This window comes from Lathamus discolor, chromosome 14 (assembly GCF_037157495.1).
Source record: "Lathamus discolor isolate bLatDis1 chromosome 14, bLatDis1.hap1, whole genome shotgun sequence".
NCBI classification, from domain to species: domain Eukaryota; kingdom Metazoa; phylum Chordata; class Aves; order Psittaciformes; family Psittacidae; genus Lathamus; species Lathamus discolor.
In genome coordinates, this window is record NC_088897.1 from 10,829,506 (window position 1) to 10,853,403 (window position 23,898).

The 23,898-nt window shown below is 47.4% G+C and overlaps 1 protein-coding gene across 2 annotated transcripts; it reads left to right on the forward strand.

Moving 5' to 3' along the window:
* The first annotated feature begins 285 nt into the window (after positions 1–285).
* Positions 286–23,828, forward strand: DHRS11 (dehydrogenase/reductase 11). 2 transcript variants are annotated; one of them, XM_065694319.1, is made up of 7 exons: positions 286–392; positions 12,614–12,823; positions 18,051–18,145; positions 18,665–18,794; positions 19,432–19,524; positions 20,194–20,259; positions 20,880–23,828. In XM_065694319.1, exons 2-7 carry the CDS (start codon positions 12,704–12,706, stop codon positions 20,919–20,921), a joined length of 546 nt encoding a protein of 181 aa, XP_065550391.1. In that variant the 5' UTR covers positions 286–392; positions 12,614–12,703; the 3' UTR covers positions 20,922–23,828. The 2 variants fall into 2 exon arrangements, with proteins under 2 accessions (XP_065550391.1, XP_065550389.1); XM_065694317.1 differs by lacking the exon at positions 286–392 and adding an exon at positions 1,965–2,124.
* The last annotated feature ends 70 nt before the right edge of the window (positions 23,829–23,898 follow it).

The window sequence follows — 23,898 nt, forward strand, 5'->3', positions numbered from 1 at the left end:
CCTTCCAGAACATTCCACACGCTTTGCCGGAACCCTCTGGGGCCCATGCTGCCTCCCGCTGCCGTTTGCATTTGAAGTCTGCGCCATTTTGGGGGCTTAATGTTTGCATCAAGACAGTCACCGATGCTGGTAAATGAAGAGACTGCCACGCTCGTTTTCCTTCTTCCCCAACAGCGCAGAGCACAGCGAGGACCAAAGCACCCCGCTGGCCATCAGCAGATGCTGTTGGTGCTGTTTGCTGTGCAGGATGGTGGCATCTACACCACTCCCAATGAATTCATTACGCCCAAGGGGCCCTCCTCACCACAGCAGCTCCTGTGTTGTCCGGCACCCAGGCCGCAGCCCGTTTGAGGACCTCGCACCATGGGGAGCTGAACCGCTTGCCTGATGAGGTACGCAACTGCTGCTTTATTTCTAACAGATCCTAAAGATGCTGTGTACCTGTGCATTTCCTTCTTTTAGTGTTTTAATTTTCAGTGATGGGCTGCCCATACAGCTTTAGGGGTGCTACTTGGGAATCAAGACATTTAATAATCATAGAATCATTGAGTCAAGTCGATTGTAAAAGAGCTTTAAGATCATCAAGTCCAACCGTTCCACTAACCCATGTCACTAACCCTTGTCTGCATGGTTTTGAACACTGGGATGATGATTCCACCCCTGCTCTGGGCAGCCTGTTCCAGTTATTTCACCCTTTTGGTGAAAGAACTGCCCCCAGCCATTCGAGACCTGTGCGGTTTGGATGCCCAAAACCTTAGATTTGAGAGATAATTGTGGTTTATCCTCCTCTAGGTCTATGCACTTAGTGCCCACAGGGTGGACTGGGTTGTCTGGTTATTCTGATGTTTACAGCCCCATGTTTGCCCACAGCAGGTAGCGAAGGTCTCGCCAGGGTTCGCTGCTGCGTTTCTGAAGCAATCTCTGCTTCTGCTGAGCTTATCCAGAATGGAAGTTTAGATTGGATATAAGGAAGAAATTCTTTCCTGTTAGGGTGGTGAGGCACTGGAATGGGTTGCCCAGGGAAGTTGTGAATGTTCCATCCCTGGTGGTGTTCAAGGCCAGGTTGGATGAAGCCTTGGGTGGGATGGTTTAGTGTGAGGTGTCCCTGCCCATGGCAGGGAGGTTAGAACTGGATGATGTTAAGGTCCTTTCCAACCCTAACTATTCTATGATTCTATGATTTTGGATCCCAGCCTGTTCTTCCTCCATAAATCAGACAGCTGCATCTTTGTCTCTCCTGTTTCAATTAATCTGTTTCTTCAGAAGTTTCTGTGAATTACTTAAATGTACTCCCTGGACCTTGAGGATGACAGGCCCTCCACAAAGCCAGTTCATCCTGCGCCAGAGCTCTGTTCCCTGGTCCCACCAAACGCCTTTCCTCCCTCCCACATACCGCATCGCTGTGCCTTGGTTTTTGTTTGGCCTGGTGCTGGGTGCTTTGTTTGGTGTCCTTCCCACAACTGGATTTTCAGGATATGGATAGGTGTCAGCATCTCCTCTGCAGGAGTGACCATCGCGCATCACCCACTCTGCCATGGGGTATCTGCAGTTAAAATGTTCCTCATGCAATCTAACTTTCAGAACCTGTGTGGCATTTTTGGATGTGTTTTGGCTTCTCTATGAAATAATGAAGCAGCTTTCTCCTCCTTGCTATGTGTGCTGGTGAACAGGTAACGTGGTGACAGGGTTATGGCATTGTCCCAGGTTGGAATTAATGCCTCCATTTTGTGCTATTCTGGGTTTAAACACCCCTTCTCACTGGCTACATTTTGGGGAGGAAACCCCCAAACCGAGACCTGGTTGTGACCATTCCCCGCCCACCTCCGACTGAGCCCTCGCAAACTCGATGCATGCAAGACGGGGGGCGTGGTGCTCGGGGGCATGGCCATGGGCGTGAGGGGCGCCTCGGAGGCGTGGCTTAGGGCGTGGGGGGCGTGGTCTTGGGGCGGGCGGGCGGTGCATTGTGCGCGGCGGCGGGGCCGGGCCGGGGCCATGGAGCGCTGGACCGGGCGCGTCGCGCTGGTCACCGGTGCCTCCGTGGGTATCGGCGCGGCCGTGGCGCGGGCCCTGGTGCAGCACGGCATGAAGGTGGTGGGGTGCGCTCGCAGCGTCGACAAGATCGAGGTACCGGGGCGGGGGCTTGGGGGCATCTTTCTGTGGCGGCCGCCCCTACGGGCGGGCCTCGGGATGAGCGGCCACCTCTCTGCGGGGCCTGGCCGGAGCGGGAGGGCTACCGGCAGCAGGGCCGGGGCCGCAGGCTGTGTGAGGCAGGGGCTCGGCAGGGCGGGGGCCGCGCCTGGCTCGCTCCGGTCCGGGCGGCTGCACGATGGGGGCTGGCTGTGGAGAGTACCCAGCAGGAGGGGTCTGATCCCGCAGTGTTCCCGCCCCGGTTCCCGGAGCCCGCCTCGGGGAAGAAGCCGGCTCCAGCCGGCGCGGGGGCTGCCCTGGCCGGGCGGAGTTCCCGGTGGGGTTTTCCCCCTCTGGGGGAGCAGGGACGGTTGGCTGGAAGTTACCGAGGAGCAGGTTCAGTTCTGGGGCTTTTTTGTTGAGCTGCCTCTTACCGAGGGTATAAATAGCATCTGTGTGACCCGGCGGAGCGCTGTGAGGAGTTGGTCTGGGCTGAGAAGTGTCCACGGGCACGTTAAACCCTGCTTGGTGTGTGGGGTGTGAGGCACTTCTGCCCCACCGCTGGCCTTCGGGAGACTGGACCCTCTTAAAAACATACAGCAAGCTTTTGGGGCAACGTTAACATAGAGGTTCAGTCCTTAATGTGATTTTACCCCTGTGATATGAGCATCGCTAGAACTAAGTCAAAAACCTCCTGCCGCTGGCTTAGAAGTAAAGGTGCTTAAATGAAATAGTTTCTGTGGGATCTCTTTTTTGTAGTTAGATGCATTTGTAGGTTTCACCTTGCAGTGGCATAAGCAAAAGCTTATTTACTTCTCAAGAAGTTTCCTGGGAGGGAAGAAAAGAGTTCAGTCAGCATAAATATTGTCATCTCTCTTGGTGCTTGTCAAGCTGAAGGAGATGGATGTGAACATCCAGTGTCTGTATTTCCTTAGCAAAGGATTTGCTATGCACAGTTGACCACACCAAGATAAAGCTGTGCCCCAAAAAATTATGGAGACCAAGGCTTGATAATGCTGCTGGTGCTGCTGGGAGGTGGGGTGAAATAAAGAAACACTTGGAAGAAACAAAACTTTTCCCGTTCTACATCATGAATCAGAAAGATGCCACTTGCAGAGAGAACATGCACCATTGTGGCTTATTTAACTATCCTTTGGGGCTTGCTTCTAATTTTTGGGCTTCCCAGCATTCTGATACTGTGGTTTTGGGAAAAGCTGAGCTCTCCAAAGGCTTTCCCGTGTGTCGCTGATGGTGTTTAATGCACTTCCACAGCCTGGCTTCAGGAGGCTGGTAGAGGATGTTGTCTCCCATTTTGCTCCAAAAATGACAGAAAAGCCATTTCCAATACTGTCATTTCCAGTACTGAACTTTGAAATCTTTTAATTTTCTTTGGTAAAGAACATCAGTGAAACTTGTGTTTTCCTTCAGTGCTTCAGAGGAGTTTCCTTCCTTTCTGAAGCCTGGAAGCCTACCTTTCTGAAAGTTTTCAGACAGAAACACAGTACATGTTTAAGAATACTCTTTCACAGGCTTTGCCTTTTTGTTTGAACCTGCTCAAAATGCAGCCATGTTTGATATAGGTGATTTATCTGGCTTGCATGGTGTGCACAGATACTGGGCAATGCTGACTGTTGGGCATCTTCCAAGCCTCTTGTTACTGTTCTGTTATAACCTCTTGTGCTTAACACTGCAGCTGATGTTTGTCCCTGCTTCATTCTTTCTCTTGTCCTCTCCAAGGACTGAACTGTGTTCACAGCACACTGTCATTTGTTTTGGTAGGTGTCTGGGCTCTGTTTTGCTCCGTTGCTATTCTGGTTTTATTTATTGTGAAGCATGTTTCCTTAAAGAGGAAGAAAGTCCCAGAGGTGCTGCTCATGTGGAGAAGGGACAGTGCTGGAGCCAGGTCACTCTGGGAACAGGTCCATCGCTTCCTGGCTGCCAGGGATGCTTGTGTCAGCGTAGATGAAGCTCCTTACCCACTCCTGCCATGCCTTTGGAGTGGAGTTGTTTGTAACAAATCTTTCCTCTAGGAGCTTTGCCTTGTGGTTTTTTTTTTTTTTAATTTAGGCATCACACTGTTGAGCTCACTGACCTGGAGTTTGACTTTGGACATGGCTATAAGAGCATCTGGAGGAGCAGGAGTTGGTGTTGTGTGTGGGGATGACTGTGATGGGTGATACAGCCAGACTGTGTCTTGGGAACTGCCAGAGAAGCTTCAGAGGCACTGAACATAGAAGGGAACAGGAAGGTCCATGTTATCAGTGCTCTGCGAGCATGTCGTTACCTGGATTGCTGTATAGTCAGATCTGTCCACAAAATACACTCATCTGTTATGTCTGGCACCTGAATTTTCAGGTCACTGTTGATTGGGAGCTGGGGGACAGCATCCCTGTGGGAAGCCTTGGTGGGGACTCAAGGTATCAGGGAGAGCAGCTTGCACATAAGGGTATGATGGGGAAGTGATGCTGATGTCCAGTGATGGAGGGACTAGAGGAGAGAAATATGAAGGAGCTATGGGCTTGATGTTGCCAGATGTGAATAAAGGGAGGTTAGAGCATCATGGCTGTAGTTGCTGCAGGGTGAGTTTTGTCGCTGTATTAAAATTCACTAATTTGATAAATACCATTGTAAATAATGGTGTACAGAGGAGCAAACCCCCAAAATAAATCAAGGCAGCTTGAAATGGGAAGAGTTCAAATGGTACAGTTTAAAACCAGGAACACAGAGCTTGTTTTGTAGCCCAAAATCTTATATTTTCATTAATGTTAGACACTAGTCATCCATTTGAAGGTAAAGTGGCTGGAACCATTCTATGTGGTGGTTTTATCACCTCCTGTAAACTGGTGATGTTTTGTAGGTAGTTTAACTTGGGCGATAAATGCTCTGTCAAGATTTCTTAATCTCTTGGAAAATCAGATAAGGGCTTGAGGCAAGATACTGAAGAAACTGCAAAATTGTAGGTTTGGTGTTAGAGCTGGTCGCGACTCCAGTGCTCTTTATTTGACTTTGAGATAAAAATGTTAATGGCTTACAAAAACTGCAAAAATCCCTCTTTTTTTTTTTTTTTTTTTTTCATGGTGCTGTTGTGAGTGTGGACTGTTCACGTGGGTCATCCCACAGTAACTGTTATAGTCAGACATTGAGGAATAAAATGTAATTCAAATGCTTTATTGTACTTTTGAATGCCAGGAAATAATTAAGGTTGAAAGGTTGTTTTCCATGATCAACCTTGAGGTGCTAACAGATGATTTGGCATGTTCTCTTGCTCCATGTTTTCTGCTCTTCAGATACCTACACATGTTCCAAGTCAGGAGCAAGTGTTAGTGCTTAAATGAGTTAGCCAAGAGTTTCTAGCAGCCTGTAAGACCCAGCTTTGGTGGAAACTGCTCTGTATTAGATGACCACCTTCAGAGGGATACTGTTGTTGGTCACTGGGTTCTCCAGTGTGTGGGAAGACTTGCTGGGATTTAATGACTTGACACAACTCATCTGGTATGCGACAGCATATTAAGTCACTGTAAGTTCATACTGTGAGAGTTTCTTGAATCCCAGACTGGTTTGGCATGGAAGAGACCTTAAAGCAGGCCAAATAACAGAGCACTCCTGGGAGCATCTGCTAAAGTAGCAGTACCTGGCTGTGCTGCCGGAGGGGCAGGACGCTGGTGGGGGAGCCATCTCCAGAGGCTGTGTCAGTGAGCAAGGTGAGATTGGGGCCCTTGGGCAATGGCCTGTGTCAAGGCATTGGAGAGATTTAATCATGGATGTCATGTTCTAAGAAAAATATTTCTCTTTTCCTTTGTTGGTGTGTGGAGAATGAGCTGTGCAGGAAGCAATAAATGTGGTTTAAAATACAAGGTTTAACAATTAATTCTAATGTGTTTGTGACAGTTATTGATCAAAGGTAACATTTATAACCAGGGACTGCATTGTCAAGGTTATCTCTTGCTCAGGAATAGCCTTTGATAAGCTGAGCTATCGATTGCAGATTCAAGCAGTCCAATCTCTGAAGAGGTTAGTGTTCTCTCTGTTGAGCGGCACCATGGCAGTGTGGGAGAAGGAAGAAGTAGCCGAGCCTTCTTCCTGGGAACTGACCATCCCAGGTAACTCTTTGTAGGCTGGATGATTGCTTCCACCAGTCACTGGCTGGGCTGTAAGGTGACTCTTGATCCTTTTGGTGTGCCAAGGTGGTTAATTATCATACAACCGTAGGATGATTTGGGTTGAAGGGACCTTAAAGCTCATCCAGTTCCAACTCCCTGCCATGGGCATGGACCCCTTCCACTAGAGCAGCTTGCTCCAAGCCCCTGTGTCCAACCTGGCCTTGAACACTACAAGGGATGGGGCAGCCACATCTTCTCTGGGCACCCTGTGCCAGTGGTTAACATCTCGGCCTCCTCCTGCAGCTGTTGAGTTGAGCCATGGATGTCCCTGCAGTGGGGTCTGTCCTTCTGCTTTACAGCTGGGGCTGGGTTTCACAACGCATTTCCCAAACCACAGGTTTCACCTCCGAGCCTGTGTTGTCTTAATCTTGTGATTTAAAGCAACATGCTCGTGGCTGAATGTGAGGGATGAATTTTGGTGTGTGGCTCTCACCACTGGGCAGCCTGGATGAGGCTCCCCATCTCCTCTTCCCCTGGCCCCCGTGTTGCTTTCACAGCCTGCATGCTGCCGAGCTGAGCATGAGCTATTTTTTAAGGCAGGAGCAGCTTCAGGCAGGATAATCCCACAGCACTGTCAGGTGTAAATAAATGACCTTCGGGATCTCCTTGGCCTCTGGAAGGTCTTGTTTTGTGTTTGGTGAAGGCCGAGGGTGGGTGCTCCAGGCCTCTGAGGTGCTTTTATTGTCCCTTTGTCCCTGACCTTTCTTGATAAATGCGAAAGAGATCCCTGTAATTGCTGTCCTGAGTAATGGGAACAAATGCTTTGCTGTCTGATAGTTTTTCTCAGCCTTGAAGCTCAGGAGGTGCTTGGGGGAAGGGTTGCTTTTAAACCAGGCTGGTTTCATCCTCCTACCCCCCAAAATATTTTTTAAAATTGTCTTCTTGTAGCAGCCCCCCTTTCTCTGTGTCTCTCCTGTTCCCTTTGGCTTTGCAATAGGTGTGTGTTGTGCTTACAGCCCTAAAAATAAGTAATAACTTAGCTTTTCCCAGGATTTTGGAGACATGGTGGGTGCTTGCTCTGCCTCTGCCTTGCTGTGTAACAGCATGGATCAAGTCACTGTCCTGTGCCTCAGTTTCCCAGTGTAAAACCTGTCTGTGCTGCTCTGGGGAGGTGGGAAGGTTGCACAGGAGCAGTGTTCACACATGGAGGGGTTTTCTGGCCTGTTTTTTTGGTTAATGGAGAGTGTCCCTGGGTGGTGAGGTCCAGATGCAGCCGGCAGTGGTGGGGAGTAAATATAGAATCATAGAATAGTTAGGGTTGGAAAGGACCTCAAGATCATCTAGTTCCAACTCCCCTGTCATAGGCAGGGACACCTAAATATGATGGTGGTTTTCCTGGGGCTTGTTAATGGTTCAAGCTCTGCAGAAAGCAGTGGCTGTGCTAAAGTCGAGCTTTAACCCTCACTTCTGCCAGTGTCCATGTGGGAAGTGTTAATGGTTATTTCCTGGCTGACAATATTACAGAGTCACAGAAGGGTTTGGGTTGGAAGGGGCCAGGGTGCTGCAAGGGTATGTAGGGGCAGGACAAGGGGTAATAGCTTTAACCTGCCAGAGGGGAGGTTGAGATGAGCTCTTAGGCAGAAGCTCTTCCCTGTGAGGGTGCAGAGGCACAGGCACAGGGTGCCCAGAGAAGCTATGGCTGCCTCATCCCTGGCAGTGCTCAAGGCCAGGTTAGACACAGGGGCTTGGAACAAGCTGCTTTAGTGGAAGGTGTCCCTGCCCATGGCAGGGGGGTTGGAAGTGGATGAGCTTTAAGGTCCCTTCAACCCAAACCATTCCATGACTCAGTGATCTGAGGGTGTCAGGCTGAAGCTCAGGCTCAGCTCTGCCCTCTGAGAGCTGTGTTTGTAGGTTGCCTTGGAAATCAGTTGCTTGAGCAGGCAGTGATCCAGCCTGCGATGCTTCAGGTCTGCTGTCTGTAGGCATTTGGGTGTGTTGAACCACTTGGTCTTTGAACCCTGCTTGTGAAGGCAGCCCAGGGCTGGAGGAGGACCATGGGTGGCTGCTATAGAGCAGCTTCATTAGTAAGAGTATAAGGGTTTTCTGAGGAAGGAAAGCATCTACATGCCTGGCTGTGTGGGAATCTGCTTTATGCATGTTGGAGCTGAAGAGCAGGCAGGCACCTATGGTGCTTGTTTTGGATAGTCATACCTCAGAATAAGCAAGAGAGATTGCTCTAATGAGCTGTCATCGTAGGAGCAGTGTTTTCTCCTCCCCCATGCCAGCCTGGAGCAATGTGATCTGAGCAAAAAAACAAGTGCCTTCAGTCTTGACGTAAGGAGTGATTGTTTGAATGTCTTAAGGTAGCAGGAATGTTCAGGGCAGTGTAAATGGGGTGATTTGGCTTGTGTATGACACTGGAAATTTAAAACTAAATGAGCTAGATAAAAATCATCTTGGATGTTTGATATGGCTGAGCACTCCTGACATCCCTGTTTAGCAGGGTGTCTGGCAAGGGCATTGGAGGTTTTGGTCATTCTTTCACCTTTGCCTGTGCCAAGAGGTGGTGGGTTTCTGGAGCAGCCTCAGAAGTTCAGTCTTGCTTACCGGGCAGCCTGTACTTGAGATGTACTTCAGGTAAACAGTCTGAAACTGGTGCTAGTTTTCTTCATCTGTGCTAGGTTTTGGCATTGGTGCCCCAGCTGAGTACGGTGTGTTTGCTTTTCCATTTAAACCTTATTTTCCATGCTTTCCCATCCCCACTGTCCTGCGTTCTGTCCTGGAGCAGGCACAGATCTGAGCTGAGGAGTGGGGATCAGCAAACAATCATTGAGAAGTATCAATTTAAAGCTCAGGAGAGGGAAGGAGAATCACTTTACTGTTTTATTAATTTGAAAACTCACTGTAGACTCCCACAGAGGCCCTCTCTGGGCACCTGGATCCAGGCAAAAGGACCTGGAAGAAATGTAAAACAACACTGATCCTTGGATCAGATGCATGCAAAAAGCCCTGGGTACCCAGCAGCTCTAAGAAGGGGCTCAGTGTGTTTATCCCTCTTCACAGATGGGGAATCAGCTCTGAATCTTGCCCATAGTCACAGAGCTCGCTATGGGAATAAACCCCAGTCTAGTGCTTTATTCACTGTATATCTCTTCTTCTATTATGCTGTTGCACTGGTATTAAATCTTAATTAAAAGAAGCTTCAAACTTGCCAATCAGTACAATGAAAGGATTTCGAAGCCCCCAGTTTTCTTTCACAACTGTGATGCTGCTCATTATGCTTTTTCTCCTTCATTTCCTTTAGACAGCAAAAGTAATTGGGGTGATTTTGGTTTCTTTCCAATTGGTTTCTTGGCCCAGCTGTGTATTTAAGCATAAGCTAAATCAGTAGGATACAAACACCTGTGATGAATGGCAGGTTAGATTAAAAATTACCTAATGGCTTCTTCTGCTTTAATCTCTCTGAACTAAACATGTCTGAAGTTAATGGGATCATTTCCCAAATAAAGCTCTACATGACTCTCTTCTTTTTTTCCACTCCCCTTAAGAGTCCCTTTAAATTTTTATATCAATTAGTTTTGTTAAACCATTTAACCAAGACTGAATCTAAATGCATGGCACTGTGCCCTTTCCAAGCATCATATGCATGAAGAGCATTAACCCCTTCTTGGGAGAACTGACTTGCTGGGTACTGTGCTCATGGTGGGTATGTCAGAACTGCAGGGTGAGGGCTTCCATCCATGGTGGGGTATGGCTCTAGGTTAAATGCTTTAACATACAAGGTATCTGTTTCTTCTTTATATTGCATTATCCCAGTTTGTACCAGTAGCTCTAGCTCCTGGCTGTCCATTTCCAGGCATCCAGTGACAACAGTTTGGTATGGAGGTGCTCAGGTCTTGTTTCAAATCTTCATCTCTAGTTGCAGGAGGTGTGCACTGGCCCTCGTCTGTATTGGTGTTGTGTTACGTGGTCACTCAAGTTGCTTATCAAATCTGGAAAACCAGCTTTATTTCCTTCCCCTCCTTGTGCATGTGGTGTGCTTAGAGTGGAATGAGCTTTGAGTGATTTAATGGGTGCTCTCAAAGAATATTGCAAGCTCCCTAATTCAAAGAGTTGCTTTATGTGTGTCTTCTCTTGCAAACTTGCCTGCAGTTGATGTTTCTTTGAAGAGCCTGTGATGACTCTCTATCTGTAGCTGGTCGAAGCACGTTCAGCTCTGCCTGCATGTCAGTGGTGTTTGTCTCTTCATTTTCAAAGAGAATTTGTTAATAAAGTGTAGCCTGAGAGATAAAAGGATCTGTGTTGAGTCTCATTTGAGGCGGGGAGACACCAGACAGGAAAAGAAGGAGCTTGAGAGATACTTGATTTTTCAGGAGAGGACAGAGTCCTCTTCCAAGAGCAAATCAAGGTCGTACTTCTGGCCATCACCTGGTGAGCTAGGAGAAAAGAGTACCAGATGTGAGCTGTGGTACTCCACAAGCAAATACTGAGTGCAGTGGATCCTGTAGTGGAGTGGTCGAGTTTGGGCAGCGGGATGGAGAGAGCTCTGAAGCTGTCACCTTGGTGCCACATCATGAAGAATGTGACTGGTAGCCCTTTGTCCGTATTGCCTTCCACTGTCTTTGCAGGAACAAGTGCTGTCCCTGGAGTGGCTTAGCACCTTCATGCTGCTTTTCATTTTCTAAATGCTGCTCTTGCAGATTTTCTTCCAACTGCTTTCTCAAGTGGGTACTCTGATCTTTAAAAAGTACATATATTTCTACTATTACCAGCACATAATCAACAAGATTGCATGTATAGCAAAGTGGAACCAGCTCCAGGAGGTACAGAGAGGTACAATTGAGCCCCAGAAGCACGTTTGTTCTCTGTCGAGCAGCAATATTGTCTAGCTCAGCCCAGGCAGAGCTCTCCAGAGAGCATGATGCTGTTGGGAGGTATCGATCCCTGGGCTGGACTCTGTGTGTCCATTCCTTTTCCACTTGGTGCTGTGAGAGCAACAATAATTCTATGTTACTGCGCTGCCCCCACTGAAGCAGTACCAGGCAGGAGAGCAGCTTCTTGACCAGACCCTTAGACCTGGGCTGGTTTTGGCTTGTGGTCTGTGAGAGCTGTGCAAGGCAAGGCAGAAAAGTTTAAACTCACTTTTGAGGGACTTGGGCCATCTCTGAAGTCTCAGGTATTGAGAAAGGTTAGAAATTATTTACCAAATAGAGCCACTTGCCCTGTAGTAAGATGAATGTGGTTGGTGTGCAGAGAGGGGTTTTTAGGTCCTGGCTTGTCTGTTCCTCCCCCAGTGAGGATGCTCAGCCCTGCTCTGTGTAAAACTTTCTCTAAGTTAGTCACCAAAAAAGCCACTGATGATGAGTACGTGTTACGATTTGGGAGGTGATGCTGCACCTCACAGCAAGCAAAAAGAACATCAGCATCCCTCTCGTGTGAGCTTCCTAGGGATGTTCCTGGGGGGGGGGTGCATGGCTGGTGTCCTGGCCTCCCTGCATCGTTGTTTCACCCAAAGCTGCGTGAGCTTCAGGACAGACACTGCTCCAATAGCTGCCTTTATATACAGTCTGCCCTGTGCCAGCTCTGTGTCCAGCTGGGTGACTCCTGTGCTAGGCCTCACTCCTTTCATAAACAGCTGGGAACTGCAGTCCTTGGTATGTGGGGAGGACTGGGAAAGCTGCCTCTGGCCAGGGAAAGCTTCACTGCACCCGCTGAGATGTGACGTTGGTGAAGCCGCTGCAGGCGATGGTGTTCGAGTGATTTGGTGGACGCTTGTAGCCAGGGTCTGTCTGCACAGAAACCAGACATCATGTGGCTCTCCCCACGCTGGAAGCTGTCACTGTCGCTAATACCGCACATGGGAGATGAGATGCTGCTTCTCATTAACATCAAAGGGTAAAGGGCATCCTCCAGAGGATTTGGTGGGGTGGCTGCCACATCATTAACACAGCTCTTGGCCTTCCATTTGCTTTATATCACCTACTCTGATAAAATATGTGGATGCTTGGAATAATTGTTGGTAACATTGTCAGGAATGTTACTGCCACATCCTTTATCCACACAGCAGTGTGGCAGCCCGGTGCCATTGCAGTATTTATTTGTATTTTGCTAACACCTTCTCACTTCAACGTGTATTGCCTGGGGTGGTGGATGAGCACAGAATGTGTCCTCAAGTTTAATAACTTCAATGCCGAAGTGCTCAGCCTTTCATGAATATGGATATTTCTTTTTTCTTAGCATTTCCAATGACTTCCCTAGTCTCTGCTTTTAAGACTGGCTCACCAGAAGCCTGCTGGTTTTTGTTAGCCCCAGGGTGTGTTTATAAGCAAATGTGTGTGTTTATAAGCTGCTGATGGCTGTTTTCTTCCTCCCTTTCTCTTCCCTAGAAACTAGCAGCTGAATGCCAGAGTGCTGGCTACCCTGGAACCCTCATCCCATACAAGTGTGATCTCTCTAATGAAGAGGAGATCCTGTCAATGTTCTCTGCCATCAAGACCCTTCACCAAGGAGTTGATGTGTGCATCAACAACGCAGGGCTGGCTCGCCCAGAGCCCCTGCTCTCGGGGAAGACGGAGGGCTGGCGAACGATGATAGATGTGAGTAGGGCCACACAGAGTGGGAACTGTGCTAGGTTCTCATTTCTTCTGGCCACCAGCATCGTCTCTATCTGTTTATTGCATGCATGTAAAGCTGAGGACCTGCTTCCCATCTGGCTCTGATATGGCCTGGGTTTGCTGATTGGGAAGTAGAAAGACATCATGCGCTGCTGAGGCACATGCCTTCACTTTGGAGTATGAAAACAATACCTTCAGTAGCACTTTTTCCCTGTAACTCAGTGGCTTTCTAAAGGGTGATGAGCCTCACACTTTTTGCTTCAATAAAATAGGGAGTTGAATGCAAAGCACTGGCTTTTGTAGTTAATCCTGTTAGTTGTAGCAGTGGGTTGTAAAATGGGCAGATTCCTTTTGGCTTAAAAAGCTGTAATGCTTTTTGTCTTCATAGCTTAATTTTCTGCCCATAATCTGGTTAGAGCTGGATGTGAATGAGGTAATTTCCTGTGCTCAACTGGGAGTTTGCCATGTACCAGCAGCACTTCTCCCTGAGTCTTGCTGCCCTGAGGTTCTGCTCTGCATCTTTTGGGGGTTTCCAAATCTTTTGTCATTATGTGGCGGCCCTTTCTGCATGCAGCAGTGGCAGCTGCAGCTGTGGGACCCCAGGCCAGTTTGCATACCCTTGCAACAGCCCTCTTTTAGTGGCCATCCTGCAGCCCTGGCCAGTAAGATGCTGAAATGTGGCCTTGACTAAACCTTGAAGGCCCTCCAGCAGCTAGGAGAGCTTGTCCTAGTGAAGGAAAAGACACGCCTATTAGAAAAGCTGCTCAAAGCTGGAGGCTCAGGTCTACTATGTCTGACAGTGGAGTCAGCAGGGGTCTGTTGGCTCCTGCAGCAGCCAGTGGCTGTTCATCAGGAGTAGTTTCAGGAGCTGTGTAAAGCAAGAGAAGCCTGTTGAGGCCTCCAACTCCTGCTGCCAGGGCAAGAGCTGCTGTATCCTGACTAATTAAGCTCTTGTTAGGGTTTTGGCCGGTCTGCTGGTTGCTGTGACTGCAGCCAAAGCAAGCTCAGCTCAGCTTTGTCTGCCCAGGCAGGCTTTTGTGGGCTGCCCAGCCTGGGTCACTGCACAGCCGCATCTCCCTGTCCCGGTTGCCATGGAGTCTTTAAAGAAAATGAAGTGTAGCTGAGGCTGAGTTGGTGTAAAGCAGGACATTCCCTAGTGCTGTCTGGCTGCCCGCCTGGCCCTGTGGGTCGCCTGTGCCTTGTAAACCCCTTGTCCTGATCACTGTGATTGCATCTTGTGTGGAGGCCTCTGTGGATGCTGCAAGCCCCTTGCATTGATTTGTCTTTGTTCTTCTGACCTTTTGTTCTCTATAAGGTGGGCAGGCAGTGGGGAAACATGTGGCTTTTGCCAGGTGAAGGCCCTTCATCTCTCTGTGCTCCCTTCCCTGGCTGCTCAGTTGGGAGTGCTTCCTTTATCCCACCTTCCACCACTTTTTAGGGAGAAATACTTTGGAATAAGGATTGTCCTGTATGAGGCACTCCAGCATTGGTATTTACAGTAGCTGAAAGCCTGTGGTGTCCCCCTTGTTGTGGGTGCTGCTATGTGCACCCTTTGGGGCTGCTTTGGGGTGATGAATGGGGTGGGAGGAGAGGAAGGGTGATGGCTTTGCAAGGGCAGCATAAGGAAACCAGCCTGGGGGCATGTTTTATTCCCAGAGGTGATATGTACAACTACATCTGCTCTCATTGCTTGGCAAAAATGCTGTTGTAGTACAGAGAACAGATTAAGACACCCAAACTTTTGTCTTTCACTGGCAGATTTTGTCCTCTCACCAACTTCCCAGCAGCTGCTCTTGATTGTAATTGAATTACACTCATGCCTTTAATGCAAAGGCGAAGCCTTGGGAAACTGCAGAGCCAAACACTTCACCCGGCTCAGCCTGAGCAGCCTGACAAGCCTGGGCTTTGCTTTTTACCCTGCTGTTAAGGGGTAGAAAAGGGTTTTTCCTTTTGCTGTGTGCCCCTGTTTTGTGGCTGCAGCCTCCCTGTGTGGCAGTCTCTCTCAAGCTGTGGCAGTGGGGTCTGGGGAGAGATCTGCAGTGACAGCTCTCCCCACTGTGGCACACCAGCCCCAAGGAAATGCTCAACCATTTCTCCTACATGCTCTGAAGCTCTCAGAGGATCAGGGTGGGGGAAGGTTGCCAGAGCCTTCCATGGATCACTGGGCTTTGCAGAGCTAGATGGGAGCAGAGAGGCTTCTTCCAAAGGTCCCTTGGAGAAGGGTGTTAGAGAACAGCATGGTCTGAGATGCTGTTAGAGTTTCACTGTGCTTCTGGCTGCAAGACGGGAAGTTTCTAAACAGCCATTGATCTATCGATTTAAGAGGCATTAGGGCCTTAAATTAAAGGCATGTTTTTCTTTTTGCTAAATTGATTTTTGCTTCCATTCATTTTTTATGAGCTTTGAGGCTCCTTCCAGGCTCCCCTCTTCAATATACCTAATATACCTATTCCATAAAATTTCTTGCTATACATCTAACAGTCGAAATCATGTTGTTATTTACATATTCCTCCTTTGTTTTAATGGTCCATTCCTTACTGTCTGGTATTTATTCCCAAGGGGGAAGCTGTTTCTCCCTGAACTGCAGGAGTCTTGGATTAGGAATTTGAGAGTCTTGGATTAGTCTCTGTTGCTTTACAGCAGCATAGAGCCCAGTGCTGCCAGCCAGCAAATTTGGTGTGTGTGTTATCTCAGGCAGGTTCTGAGCCCATCATCCTTTGGCTCATAGCTTTCCCCCTTCTCTTACCTCTTGGTTGTGAGGTTGTGCTTGACATGAGGTTGGACCAAAGTCCTCCAGCCGTTCCCGACCTGTGCAGGAGTCGCTGGGGCCAGGTGCTGTGTACACACTGTCTGCAGGCACTGGGTTTTGAACAACTCCTTCACATTTTACCTACTGACCTTTACAGCTAGGCATTTGAGCTGAACTTTTCCATTTGCACAGCTCAGGGCACAAAGGGCTGCAGCACACATCCTCTTGCTGCTCTAAATGCTAAATGGGGTTGATTTTTCTTGGCATTATTCATTGAGCAGCAAGGCTCTGTTGTTCTTGATTGTATCTCAACACAGATGGTATATAAGTTTTCTGTAACCTGTGTTTTTCTATATTCTTAGGAGCTACAATACTCGTTTTGAAGCTTTATAGAAAAGGTTGATTGTGGGAAGTGTTCAGCCCTTCCAGGAACACGGTCTTTTATATTCTCCCAGCCTGGCAATTGGAACTCATTAATGACTAGAAACTGTGCTGCTGTTGTTTCTGTTGCATTAGCACACACACGTGGTGGTCACAGACCTGCAGCGTGCTGTGCAGGGGCAGAGCACAGATATTTTGGCCATCTTTGCTGAGGGACTTTTGAACCTTTTGTTCTTAAAATAGGAACAAGGCTGAAAACCATCTTGTGTGAGTATTTGTGACAACAGCCCGTAGATCGTTTCTCAAAGTGATACAGCCCTAAGGCTTGCTTATTATTCCAGGCGTGTTTTGTTAGGTTCCTGAGTGCCTGTTCCACATTTTCAAATAGGATTTCACCTAAAAATCCAGTGGGTGCTATGAGGAAAAGGCAGTGAGGCATTCCCAGCTCAGCTGCTTTTAGCCACTTGTTTTGTTGTCCCAGGTGTCTTATCATGCAGGCTCTGGACTTTCCCATGTGGCTGTTATTAGTATCTTGCTTTGCCAGGAGTTGTCACAATGTTGTAACTCTTCCCACACAAGGAAGCATTGCTCAGCACAGCGCTGGAGCCGGGTCTCAGGCTTTAGGAGGATGTTACCCTCTAGTGGCCTCCGGAGATGAAGTGAAATTGGGAAGTAACTGCCCAGAAGACTCAGTGCCTGGTAGGTTCAGGGTGTTTTGGGGCAGGGAGGAAAGCAGCGATATTGCTTGTCATGGACGCTTTTTATACTGACAGTTGCCCAGATCCATATCTGGAAGTATCCATATCCTCACTTGGTCAGTGTATCAGACTGGAGCAGGTTATTCCTGCTTTCCTTGACCACCTTACTGTGAAATCCAAAAGCCTTCAGATGCCCTCCTGCTCTGGGCTTCGCTCCAGTGCTGAGGTGAAATGTCTGCTAACTCTTTCTTGCACAGTCAAGGTAAATCTTCAACCTAATGCCAGGGAATTTATCTGTAGTTCTAGGTATGATGACTGAGATACCCGGCAGCGGCTGTGTGCTTAACCAAAGTGCACTTGGATGAGGATGATGACTCTACTTGTTGCCTGGGTGCTCCCAGGATCAGATAAGCATGCATTTATCTGCCACCAAGACAAAAGCTCACAAGCAGGGCCTCTAGTAATCAATAGGAAATAACGTCTGAGGCAAAAGCAGTGACTAGAAGATCCTTCAACTGACCCTGTTGGTATTTTATGTGCTGCTCAGTAATTACATCTCAAATCCATCCCTTTTTGCCTCTTAGCTTCTGGTCTCCAAACTAAGGTGGGTGTCCTTTTGTGCTAGCAAGTCCTGGTTAGCCTGTCCTACTCTTGTTTATAAGATTCACAGTGATGATAGCCAGCCCTCTCTCATATCTTTTGCTCACTGCCACATGGCCTTGTTCCTGCTGCTCCTCCCGTTTATAGTTGCGCCTGACTTGTGATTCATCAGAAATCTAGCTCTTCCTGGGTATTTAGTTCAAGTGGTGTTTTCAGTCCTGCCTGGCCTACTCCTTTAGTTGGCAAAGTGACGTGCCATTAGGTAGGACCTGCTTTGAAATGGCTGCATCCTTTCTAGGGAGTGTCAGCAAACACTTTCTACCTTTCAGCCACTTCTGTAAATCTAAGCCACTATAAACTTGAGCAATTTCTGCTGCTGAGATGACTTGCTCATCAGTCTTGCACATACCTCTGGCTGCTTTGTGTTCCAGGGGGGGGAGCTTCTATAGCTCAGTCTTCCTGAAACCTTTGACTGTGTGTTTTATGGTCAGCAAATGCCCAAGGCATCCATGCATTAAAGTGGCACATTGCAGAGGTGATATGGCTGAGTTTAACCAAGCCATGGCTGTCTCACAAACTGCGTATCTGTGGCCCAAACACCTTGTGACTGAGCCTCAGCTTGGTGGCAGTGATGTGGGTGTGCATTTCCCTCTGTGTGTGGGAATTGTGGTGGGTTTGGGGACTGGAACTTGCATTCTTGGCTTCATACATGTGTGGGGAAGTCAAAGCGTGCCAGGCAGGGCTGCTGGCCTTAGTTTCTTCTTCTTTTCTCATCCCTCAGGTCAATGTGATGGCTGTAAGCATCTGCACCCGAGAGGCCTACCAGTCCATGAAAGAGAGAAACATTGATGATGGGCATATTATTAACATTAACAGGTATGCAAGGGGGGAATGTCAGAGCAGCCACATGGGCTTTCTCCTGCCTCATAAAGAGGATTTAAGCAGCAGAGCTTTAATCTTGAAGTGAACTGGTGGTGCCCAAGGATGGATTTTCCAAGGATTGGGATGGTTGATTTTTCAAACCATTGTTTTTAATCTCTGCTGATCTAAATGCAAGAAAAACCAAACCAAGGGTTTCCCAGGAATAATACCAGGATATGTATATATATTATATATACACATATATATATCCTTATATATAATATAAGGATAATGCCAGCCACTTGTGATGGTGCAAGGTTGAAGATTGAAACTTCTCGACCAGCTCCAGCAAACCATGTGGAGGAGAGCCTCTGGTGGTGTGCATTTCCTGCAGGAGCAGGGAATTGTTCATCTGCCAGCTGTGTCAGCCTCTCTTTCTGTGTTTGTTACGATGGTTTGAATATCCTGTTGGTTTCTTCTTGGTCCTCCGTTTGCCTTCACCTCTCAGCGCTTTCCTTTCTGCTCTCTCCCCAGCATGAATGGCCACAGTGTTGTGCCACAGTCGGTGGTGCATTTCTACAGTGCCACCAAATACGCAGTTACAGCCCTCACGGAGGGGCTGAGGCAAGAACTCAGAGAGGCAAAGACTCATATACGAGCTACAGTGAGTACCGTGGGCTCTCCTCATCTCTCTTGCTTTTGTGGGTGGTCAAAAGCTGGCAGGCTTTATGGGGCAGAGGTTTTTCCCTTTGGAAGACAGGCAAGGAAGTGTAAAACTGGGAATGTTCAAGTCTTGTGGCTGTTTGTCGCTGGCCACATATCTTTCACGGACAGAGAGTCTGGGGTGGAGAAAGCAGGGCAGCAGTGAGCTGTGTCAGGGAATGAGCTTTTTGGGTGCACAAAGTGGGCAGTTGCTTGTTGGGCGGCAAGGGGAGCTCATGGCAGTCAGCTGGGCTGTTTGCTCTTGTTCACAGCTGGCATCTCAGGAGTGATGTGTGTCCAGAACTGAATCTGTACTGCAAGCTTTTCCATCATTTTCTCTGCTTCTGTGTCCCTTTGGGGCACGAAGAGGGAAGTACCTGCCACAACAATCACTGAGGCAAAACCTGTTCACTGGAACTACTCCTCTAGTAAAAGGAGGGTGGGGAAGAAGAACAATAGAAAGGGGGCTGGGTTTTGGTTTCCTTTTGGTTTTTTTCAGTGCTAAAAAAGTGTTCTCTGTTTCTTTTTCTTTTTTTTCCTTATTCTTTTACTGAAGGGGAATGACAAATCCTATTAGGATATGCTCTGCTTTTTTCCAGTGTATCTCCCCAGGACTGGTGGAAACAGGATTTGCTTTTAAACTTCATGACAATGACCCCGAGAGAGCAGCTGCAACCTACGAGAGCATTCGGGTAGGACATGGAGGAATGGAAACAGAGGGAAGTGGCTCTGATTATAGTTTAGCAGTTTCCTGGCTGATAGCACAAGGAGCTGGCTCTTGCAGAACTTCTTCCTTACAGAGTGCCCAGTGCTTTCCAGGATGTTATCAACATCCCCAGAGTCTCAGCACTCAAAGCTCAGATTTTGCACTGATATTTACACACTAGACTTTCATTTGGATTCAATTTTCAACTCCCTGTATTTTTCCTTCTATTTGGATGTCACTATAAATAAATATCAGTCAGCTCTGATGTTTTGCAGGCTGTGAGCTCTTTATTGATGAGGAGATACAATATGTAAGCATGCCTGCACAAGAAGAGATGGGAGAGCCTGTTGTGCAGGTGGCTAGCACAGGATTTCTTGTGCTTCTCTGGGCATTTTTGATAAGAGTGGCAATGCCTGACCCGGCAGAATTACTGTGCCAGTAGAATAAGAGGATTCACAGCAAATGAAGAATTATCAGCACCAGACATGTCCTTTGATAAATTTTCAATGAATGACTACTTTCCTGCTTGCTTGCGCCTTTCTGACATGCCCCAGTGACACTATCGAAACTCATTATTGATGTTAGGAAAGGAGTGATGTTGTGGTTAACTTTCTGAGGCGTCCTTTGACTGAGAATCTCTTTGGTGTCTTTGCAGTGTCTCAAAGCTGAAGACATGGCTAATGCTGTCATATATGTCCTCAGTGCCCCACCTCATGTACAGGTAGGCTGGTCTGGGTTGGAGGACTCTGGAGGATTCAGCAAAGGCTGCTCTGACTCTGGAGGACTGTGCAAGGCAATGACAATGGGAGGAATAGTGTGAGATGCTTGTGCTCTTAAAGGGACTTCCCACCTGTGAAACAAGTGACCAGCTTTGGGCTGGGGGCAGGAGCAGTCTCAAAGTTTAGTATATGTAAAAAGTTCCTGTTGCAAAAGCAGACTTTGATCAGGAGAGGTTTAGCAGCCCCTCATGTGAACTCTGCTCCTTTGCAGCAAGACATGGCTGTCTTGTCTTAACATTTGCAGCAAGACGTGGCTGATCAAGCAGTGCTTCTGCTTGGCCACCTATGAGCACGACTAAACTAAAAACTTGAGTTTATAATTAGTGTCATCTTGTACCTTTTCTTCCCATATTTATGCTTTTATCCCTTTTGCTGGAGGCAGAGCAGTCACATTCACCTTCATTCCTTCCTAAATACCTCTGTTAAGCAAGCTCATTTCTAGCCACAGGAACATTCTTCATGTGCAGCTTGCCACTGTAATGCTGTAGCACAGAAGTGCTTAGTGCAGGATATAAAATGAAACCTCAATGCTCCAATAAAATCCTATGTTTGTCTCTTCTAGATTGGAGATATACAGATGAGGCCCACAGAACAGATATCATAGCAGATGAAGAGGACTGTGAGCAGCACCGTGTATCCACTCCACTTCGAACCCTCTGGCAATTCAGGGTTCCATCAGCTGGCTGGCAACGTTTTAATCAAGTACCAAGGATCATGTTTGAAGAATTGTTTTTCTCTCCCTCTCTCTGAGTTGGTGCTGGTGCTGAGCCAGTGTATGAAAAACCAGTAGTGGGTCTCTTTGTGCCCCACTCCTTTCTGACACTGTTTAAAGAGTAAAATGTGTTTGCAAATAATGCAGGGAAGTGGTTTGTGGAAGATTGTTGTCTCCAGGCTGGTTTTTTCTTCCTTTTGCTTTCTTTATAAGGTTGGTTTGATGTTATTTGCTGATGCTGTGTCTGGACACAGGGGAAGTGGCACAAGGTGTTTGCCAGCTTCAGTGTGCTTAGGGTTTGAGATGTCATACATGAATCCATCTAATTCTGGGGTTTATTTTCATCAGATTGATTACTGATGGTAATGATGCATGTGATATTTTCTACTTCTTACTCCACTGCCCTAAACCCAATGAACAATCCCACCTGCCTCCCCCAGCCCTCCTTTCTCATTCACATGGATCATGCCTGCCGAGTTTGAGGAAGTATAAATGTGTGTGCTTGCTATTTCTCTTTCTTTCTAGGTAGGTTAGGTAAATAGTTGGAGGACGAGCACCTGTACTTCTGCAGGTTAGAATGATAATCTAAGTGGTATAGTTACAGTAAGAGTGAGTTGTTTGGTAATTTAAATAAAAACTAAATGTGTGCTGTCTTGTGATCACCTCTATCCTTGGTATCATCTCCCAGCACTCTTGATGTTTCTGTATGTGATATTTGCATGCATTGACACTTTTCTGGAAATATTGATGGGTCTTAGAAAGATGTTTAAATGCTGGTTCTGTTTAAATGCTGGTGAGCTGGAAATGTTGAAAGTTTGCTTATATGCAGAGATACACACTTGGAGAGAGTGAGAGTGAAATGAACCATGCCGAAGCTGTCCAAAAGGAAAAGATTTGCCTGCAAAGCAGCAGGTGAAAGGTCTGGTTCAGAATCTTGTGTTAGTTCTACACTGGTGCAGCCCCATTGTTTTGCTCTGGATTTATTCCAGCTTGAGGGAGAAGAGAATCAGCCTCAAAGCTGATACATAGAGAGCTGGAGACCACTTGAGTTGTCTTAAGACTCTTGAAGCGTGGCAGAAACACGTCTCTGTGTAGTCCAATTCTCTGCAGAGCTGTGGAGCTGTTAATGTACGTGTTGCCTTAAGGTTGCAGACTTGCTCCTGCTGTCTCTGGACTTCCTGTAGTGTTTTGGAAGGCTAAGGTTGGTTTAGGTGGAGTAGGAATGGTCAGTTGATTGGAGTGGAGGACTGGGAGCCAGAGAAACTTGGGTTGGATTTGCTTACACCAGTGGGAGTTCATCTGTGCCACCACCATAAGGGAGACTAAAATTGGGCCACTACAACATGAGTTTCAACTCCCTATATAGCCTTGGGCAAGTCACTTTACCTCTCTGCCTCAGTTTCCCCATCTGTAAAATGGGGATAATAATACTTACCTACCTCACAGGGGTGTTGTGAGGACTCACGGACTTTTGTAAAGCACTTTGAATCTGAGAAGCGCTGTGTAAGTGCTGAGTGTTGAAATGAAGTATTATTATTAATGAAATCTTGTGATACTTAGAATTCCTTGTGCCAAAGGTGAGCAACTGTAGGATACAAGGAGAAAACTGGTAACATTTACTTTGTGATGCCAAAACAAAGGCAGTTTGCCCCTTTTTTTCCTCTTTATAAATACATGCTCATGGTGTGTTCTGTTCATTCCTCCTCTGTCACCAGCTTCTGCTGGCAAGTACTTGTAGCCTCATCTCTGGAGTTGGCCTTTTCATTTACTGTGAGTGAAATTCGTGCCCCATGAAGTCTTGCACACCTGTAATGCACTGCCCTTCTTCACCTTGCCGAGGTGGTGGCTTTGTGTTGGGTTCTTTGCACAGAGCTGGGTTTCAGCCATGGCATTGGATTAGATAAAGTCCTGCAAGGAACAGCCCGCCCAGGTCTGCAGGCAGCCAGCAGTCCCTTTTGCCAGCTGGAAAAGCTCTTCTGTCTCCAAGCCACTGTGATCCTCCATTCAGAGGAAGGTTCAGTCTCTGCTGTGCTTTCTGTAACACCCCTGTGATGTTCAGCCAAACTTGATATGAAAACTGGTGTTTTCCATAGTGTCTCTTTTGCAGGAGCTTGTTGAAGTGCAGTAGATGTGCTGTGCAGTGTGTGCTGTGCAGTGTGTGCCATCTTTTTAAGAGAAGATCATTGAACTGGGAGTTCAAAAAGAGAAATTAGGAGATATATATATAGATATATATTTCTGAGTAGAAAAGGAGCAAGGGTGTGGGATAGCACTGGCGAAATGTATATTGATGGCTGCACCTATGTGCTGAGTGAAGCAGATGTTGAAATCCATGGCCGAGGAGGGACCTGTCTTATCTTTCTGCTCTGTAAAAGAGGCTTTGGAGAGAATTGCTTAAGATGCAGGGCCTTGAGAAAGGGCCATTCTGGGTACTTGCTCCCTGCAAATACAACCTGTCTGGAAGTTTGTTCTGTTCTTTTCCCTAAGAACATTGGTAACATTTGCAAGTCTATAAAGTAACCTTGAAATGATATCCAGTATATTTTTCCATTTCAAATGTGGTTTTAGGGGTATAATCCCTGCTGCCCGTTAACTTTTCACATGAAGCATGGCCCATGGAGGGGTTTGTCTCACCACTCTGCCTCGTGAACGTGGTGGCACCTCCCTGGGATGAGATGGGGTTGGCAGCACAATTCCAAGGCATTTAAACCCCCAAACAGAAGGGTGAACTGTGTAATTTATCAGTAGGTTTCTCATTGTGAATCGTAAAATAAAGAATAAAAAGAGAGGCACACTGTGGTTCTCCTGTTGTGTATGTTGCAGTTCTTGTGCTATAACATCCTTTTTACTCTTCACAGCTAAACCTTTT

Excerpts from the sequence above, each read along its gene's own strand:
- DHRS11 (XM_065694317.1), top strand. The coding sequence starts at position 1,993 with ATGGAGCGCTGGACCGGGCGCGTCGCGCTGGTCACCGGTGCCTCCGTG. Across the intron at positions 18,146-18,664 it reads CATATTATTAACATTAACAG|CATGAATGGCCACAGTGTTG; the intron begins GTATGCAAGGGG and ends CTCTCTCCCCAG. Across the intron at positions 20,260-20,879 it reads GTGCCCCACCTCATGTACAG|ATTGGAGATATACAGATGAG; the intron begins GTAGGCTGGTCT and ends TGTCTCTTCTAG.